The 6079-nt window shown below is 31.4% G+C and overlaps 1 protein-coding gene across 1 annotated transcript; it reads right to left on the minus strand.

Moving 5' to 3' along the window:
* Positions 1–1488: 1488 nt before the first annotated feature.
* On the minus strand, positions 1489–5241 carry LOC132724267 (uncharacterized). The gene is made up of 2 exons (XM_060709104.1): positions 5196–5241; positions 1489–3705 (listed from the first exon to the last, which is right to left on the minus strand). The coding sequence occupies exon 2, from the start codon at positions 3678–3680 to the stop codon at positions 1941–1943; it is 1740 nt and encodes a 579-aa protein (XP_060565087.1). The 5' UTR covers positions 3681–3705; positions 5196–5241; the 3' UTR covers positions 1489–1940.
* Between the last annotated feature and the right edge of the window lie 838 nt (positions 5242–6079).

The raw sequence follows: 6079 nt of genomic DNA on the forward strand, positions 1-6079 counted from the left end.
TTCATCTTCGATGTCATTATTATTGCAAAATGTACATTTTCGGTCATTCCTATCAAAATTGTTATGCCTACCTGTTTCTACGAATAAATTGTGAGATGATAATCTGAGTTTAATATATTTCTTACTTTCATAGAGTCAACAATATCCAAGTATTTAGACCAGCTAAAATCGGTTTTGATATGTTTATACAAATACAAAGAGGAACAAATATTAACACTAGAACACCAATGTGTGATATAAATATCTTTTAAACGACACTATATACATTCACTCAATAAACACTGACATGTTGTATGGTATTAATATCCTATAAGACAATTAATATGTTCCTGCCTCTACCTCTTAAACATGTAGCATTAAAAATATGTTTGACCTCTCAGAATTATCTATGAAAGTTTGTATTTTGCATTTTAAAACATTTATCATGCGCTTCATAGATGATACTAGCCTGGTTCCAGTCTGTCGATTTTTTATGTGCTTCTGTTCGACAAATCGACATACTATCAAAACCAGAGATGTTGTGTTATCTATGACGATCGAGTATGAAATAGCGCGTATGTTATTAATAAGCAAAAAATATCAACGCCTGAAACCCAGGCTAAGATGATACATGATCGCGTCCTTTTCCTATTATCGTTTTTAATATTGCAAAAGATCTCACATGAAACAAATAAGTGTAAAAATGAATGATAATTTTTTTTAAAGAAATACTATAATGGAGTATAATTGTTCTTGTTTTAGTAATTTAAAACCGTATTCATAAGGTTCAAACATATGCAAATATGTAAAACAACATGATATTATACAGGATTGAAATGGAAGTCAATGATAAGTTTGCATACTAGTATACATGTACATTAATAGTATATATACCATACTATGTAGCGCGTTAATGCTAAACGATAACTTGTATAATCTCTCTTTCGTTTATAAATAAAGCCATTCATTGTGGATATTTTTTTTTCGAGGTTGTTTGGGTTTTAACAATAAGATTACTGTATCACACAGTATCGATAATAAAACAATTTTTATCGAAAAGTTCACTTTTTTGTTCGAAGACGTTTTCTTGTTTTCTTAATAATTTTCATGTTCACTTTGGATAGAGGAAGCGGTTACACTATGCTTACCCTTCACGAACGTGTCACTCCTCTTTTTATTTATTATCTGCTTTGAAGTAGAATTTCATGGATAAAATTAAACTATGATTGTGTCTCATTATGAGAATATTTGAGAGAAAGATAAAGATTCGGTAAACTTGATTTCAATAACTTTAGTTGCTAGTTAATATTTAACGATTTTAAACAATTTTTGTCTTGATTTGATGATGTACTTAATTGCCTGGTATATAAAACCTCTTATACACAAACTTAAACTAACTATCCTTAAAAAGCAATGTAAAACATTACAACAATTGTACAATACGAATAAGTAAATCACAAATATACGTTTTATGATATATATGTGATAATAATACAATATTTTCTGAGCATGCAGAATAAGTTCTTTGAAGTTAAAAAGTAGTTATCAATTTAGTTACCAATTTTGCGCTAAAACAAGTTCAAAGGTTATGCGGAAGACGATCAATCATGTACAACATTAAATTATGAATGAATGACAAAAAATGAAAATAACAACTAACATTGCCGTGGATAATGAAACTTTCAAATTGAATGAGTTTACAAATTATGCTTCTGATTCACTACACATTACTGAAAAAAAAACATAATTTATTCTGTGTAACACTGTATACAAAACAAAAACGATATTTATACACTAAGGAAAAGTTTCAAAATGACTACTTATGAAACAAATTTATTTAATTTGTTTGTTTTATGTTCAGGATTGTGAAAAAGGTTTACTATGGATTATTTTTGTTGTATCAGATGAGGCATATACTAGTATGTAGAATCAAAAACTTAATATAATGTTCTTTCCAGCTGTCATTTCCATCTTACATTGAATACCTTAATTGTGTTATTTCCATAATTATATTGCGAGGAAGAACAACAACTAATGAACAGTCTGTGATCTCTTTCACTGTATGTTACAGTGTTAGGAGCAGCCAGATTTGCTTGCTCGAATCCCACAACCTCACATTTCTTGAAGCTGCTCGACAGTCTTTCAATACGTGGATTGTTACTGTAGCACACTAGCAGTGTTCCATCTTCTAACTCTTGTATTCCATTTGGAAATCCTAGTATGCAATCCTCGTATGTTTGTACGACCGTACCTTGCCAGTCCATTTTTATACACTTGCCAGTCTTGCGAGAGAAAAATATGTCCTTGTAATTAGATACATACATGAATTTCTCATCCCTGCTAATAATAATCTTTTGAGGTGAATCAAACAATCCAGGAGCATCAAACGCCTGTGTTATATTTCCTATAATATCTAAAATAACTAGCTTTCTTCTGCTAAAACAACCACAGCCGACTACTAGCTTACCTTGACCATAAGCTACACACTTACACTCTACTCCAACATTTATTCGACGATCTAACGTCAAAGTTGAGGCATTGTAAGACATCATCTGTAAACACTTTTCATCAGGTATGGCGACTGCAAGCTTATTGTCTGGAAGCTTTGTAACATCAGATGGTGCCGAAGACAGGGTTATTTTTGATATCAGCGCTCCCGTGTTTACATCAATCATTTTAATAACTTTATTGCGATTATCAGCCACAAGCATTCGTGTGTCAGAAATCATTACCATTCCAACGATATTACATTGATTTTCAGATGAAAATGTCATGTAACATGCTTTTTCATATTGAGCTTCTAATTTCATATCTGCTGTGGGTGCTTCATACGTTAAAGTAGTTCCAAAGCTTTTCGCAATCTTCAACTGCATAAGTATATCTTCGTCACGGACAAATTTGATGCAATCATCTGTTTTGTTGTACTCGATAGCGCGTGTTCCTTTGTCAGTTAGTGTTGTCATAACGGATCGTACATTTTTCATTTCAATAAAAAGTTTTTTGTGTTTGTTTTCCTTATTTAAAGCATTTAAAACTGATTGTGAACGCTTCACTTCCTCAACTATCTCTCCGCAGACAACTTTGACATTCTTGAGTTTTAGCTTTGCTGCGGTAGTAAGATTATCGGCTTCCTTTACTATTATAGACTCCATCTGATCCAAATATGCGTTTATTTCTTTCCTGAAAAACTTTATTTCTTCAACGACTTTTCCATGACTTTGATCAAGTTGTTTTGTCGAAGCTTCAGTCCGTCTGATTTTTGATCCATACTCCTTGACCATCATTTCCATCTTTGTAGTCAAATTTTTCAACTCGTCCGACAAATTTCCTGAAACATCAGGAATATAGTCCACTCTACATTGTTTATGTTTAAGTGTAACACACACGTAAAATGTTATAGCATCGTGATTGTTACAGTAGAACTCCAGAGGTTTATTTGTATGTTCAGTACAGTTGTCCGTTGTATCCAAGTTAATGTCAACGGTAATTGGCTGAAGTGGCATTTCGTCTTTGTCAAGCAGTACGTGATTCCTAGCTGGCTTTGGTCTTGTATGATGTTCAAAGCAAGTTTTGCAGAGGTGCTCCTGGCAGTCTTGACAATAGCCATAAGCCGGCTCCTTCCGTCCATCTTGGTCGCATGGAAAACAGAATAATTGAGGGATCTGCTTTGTGTCTACAGTTATCTGCCCAGACACCTCCATTTTGTTATAAAAGAAGAGTATTGATCTAAAAAGAAAGTGTTATTACAAGTCGTATTTATGGTGTTAAATATAAAGGTCATTTATCTCATTATATAATTTTGTATAAAAAACTGATTCCATTAGACTCGTACATAGCTACAAATATGTATTAGACTCGCCCAGCATTTCGTTCAATATTGGCTCGACAGCGTTGTAATCGTCCAATAAAATTCAGATTTGTGTATAATAACCTCATAATACTAATTTTCGGAAACCGGGATCCGTGACTTTTTGAACATTTACAGAAACAAATAAACTGATTTGGTTTTGCTATTTGTCGTAATTAGTGGCGTTATTTATTTTATTCATATATACATGCACAACTCACTTATGACATAAAATGTGTAACTTAAACTTAAATATATTGTGATTATCATAGAGACTGTTAGATATCAGCATTGATCTTCATTTATTTGTAAAAGGATTGATTGTATATCATGAACCGTATGGGCTCGTAACCTTTTGTGAATAAAGTGATTGTTTTAAAGACTAGTATATCGATTTAAAAAAAAGATTAAAATACCATAAGGGTTATACCAGCCAAAACATAAACTAACTTGAAATACGGTTTCGGGCGTCGCGGCATTTTTCGTTATGCACTAGCAATTTTGTTAATTGCAAGACGTTTAACTTTGGGACTACCACATCTCTATATAAATCTCAGTCATTAAGACTGTTCTATCCAGGGAATAGATCCACAATTCACTAACATGGTGTGGACAGTCGCTAGATCCAAAACAATTTTTGTAACTAAAATTCAACAATTCAATTGTATAAAAGCAACCGGAAGGTTCAAACCCAGTCAGGGGCAAGCCGATTTCTCTTGAACACTCATTCCTATGTACTGGTTGGACAATGTATAGAAAAAATTTCAAACAAATTAAATTTCTGTTACGATTATTCTGCATTACCTGATACTTACGAAAAAAGGTAATAGTGTAATTTAGTTCTTATGTAAGAAATGTTTAAGCAGAAGAGAGTGCTATCTAAAACAAATATTATATTCTTTTGATTTCCTTGAAGAAAATATTTGCTACTTATACGACATAAATAAATAATATGGAATGTGGTAGTTACTGCAATATTGCGAAAAAAGAGATACGCCCTTATAGCATTATCAAAAAAGTAGATATAAAGAAATAAAAGCAGTTACATAACAAACATAATGTTAAAAGTAACATAAAACTATTTTGGAAAACAATGTAAATACAGTCTGTAGTTCGCTTCTGATTTTTTTTTTGTCGAAATAATATTCATTAAATAATTGATTTATTCTAGATTGATAATAAAAGTGCTGTTTCATGTCATGTGAAAAAAACTTTTGAATGGGGCTATTCCTTAATGTTTTACAATTTTATGGATTTCTCTTCATAAAAATATTCTTATTGAATACAAATAAAAGAAATTAAAAAACCATTTAGTAAACATTCATGGGCTCATCGTTTTAAACACGAAATAAAGTTTTAAATTTCTTACCTTTTTCAATGTGTCTCAACTCGATCTTTGGGACGCGGAAGATTAAATACTTGTACTGTACACAAGGGACACAACTTTTGCTTCTCTTTTTACGGATATAATGCATTTAGGGTCTTAACTTAAAAACACGCCTACATATTTTATTTTTAAAAATGGAATAGCTCTGTATTGTGAAAGCATTGTCAACTTAACCTAGCTTTAGGCACTTAAAATTCACCCCCAAAAATGAGTTTTACTCTGTCATATTTAGAATGGAAATGGTAAAACCGGATAAAAGAATATTAGTTTTATGCATATTTACTTTTATATTAAGATCATAAAACTTGCAAAGAATCATATAGGTTATGGAAATAATAATTATTCATTTATTATTATGATTTGAGGTTTCTTAAACATTTCTTGCATAGATCAAATGCAACTCTAAAAACAGAAAAAAATGCAAAAGATAATAAAGAACAGAAAAGAACAAATGAGAGAGTTGTATTAATTCTGGGCTAAATATATTTAGTATATTTATACAAATACATTTATACAACGTCTCAAAACGGCATCAGGCAATGATATAAATATTTTAACTTTGTTTGCAAAAGATTTATTGATCTATGAATTATTGTACATGTATATATCATTTGTATTTATGATTTAATACCTTATATTGTATGATCTGTTATGGCTATGGATAAAATTTGTAAGTTTCTGAGCTGAATTAAGAGTATTGCGTTGAAAATAGCCGGTTTTTTTTTATTTTTCGATGGTTTACCTGCCTTAAATCTTTCTTTAGCAATGTTAGGGTAAAATCTCTCTGTTTGTTTAGGACGACATGTGCCATAGTGTATTGAAAAGTGTCACACCGCACTTGGGGTCAAACGCACTTTTGGGTCCAA

This window comes from Ruditapes philippinarum, unplaced genomic scaffold, assembly GCF_026571515.1.
Source record: "Ruditapes philippinarum isolate M1 unplaced genomic scaffold, ASM2657151v2 ctg10485_1_1_1_1, whole genome shotgun sequence".
Lineage (NCBI taxonomy): Eukaryota > Metazoa > Mollusca > Bivalvia > Venerida > Veneridae > Ruditapes > Ruditapes philippinarum.

What these genes read in the sequence shown, in the direction of transcription:
- LOC132724267 (XM_060709104.1), bottom strand. Translation starts at nt 3,680, where the DNA reads ATGGAGGTGTCTGGGCAGATAACTGTAGACACAAAGCAGATCCCTCAA.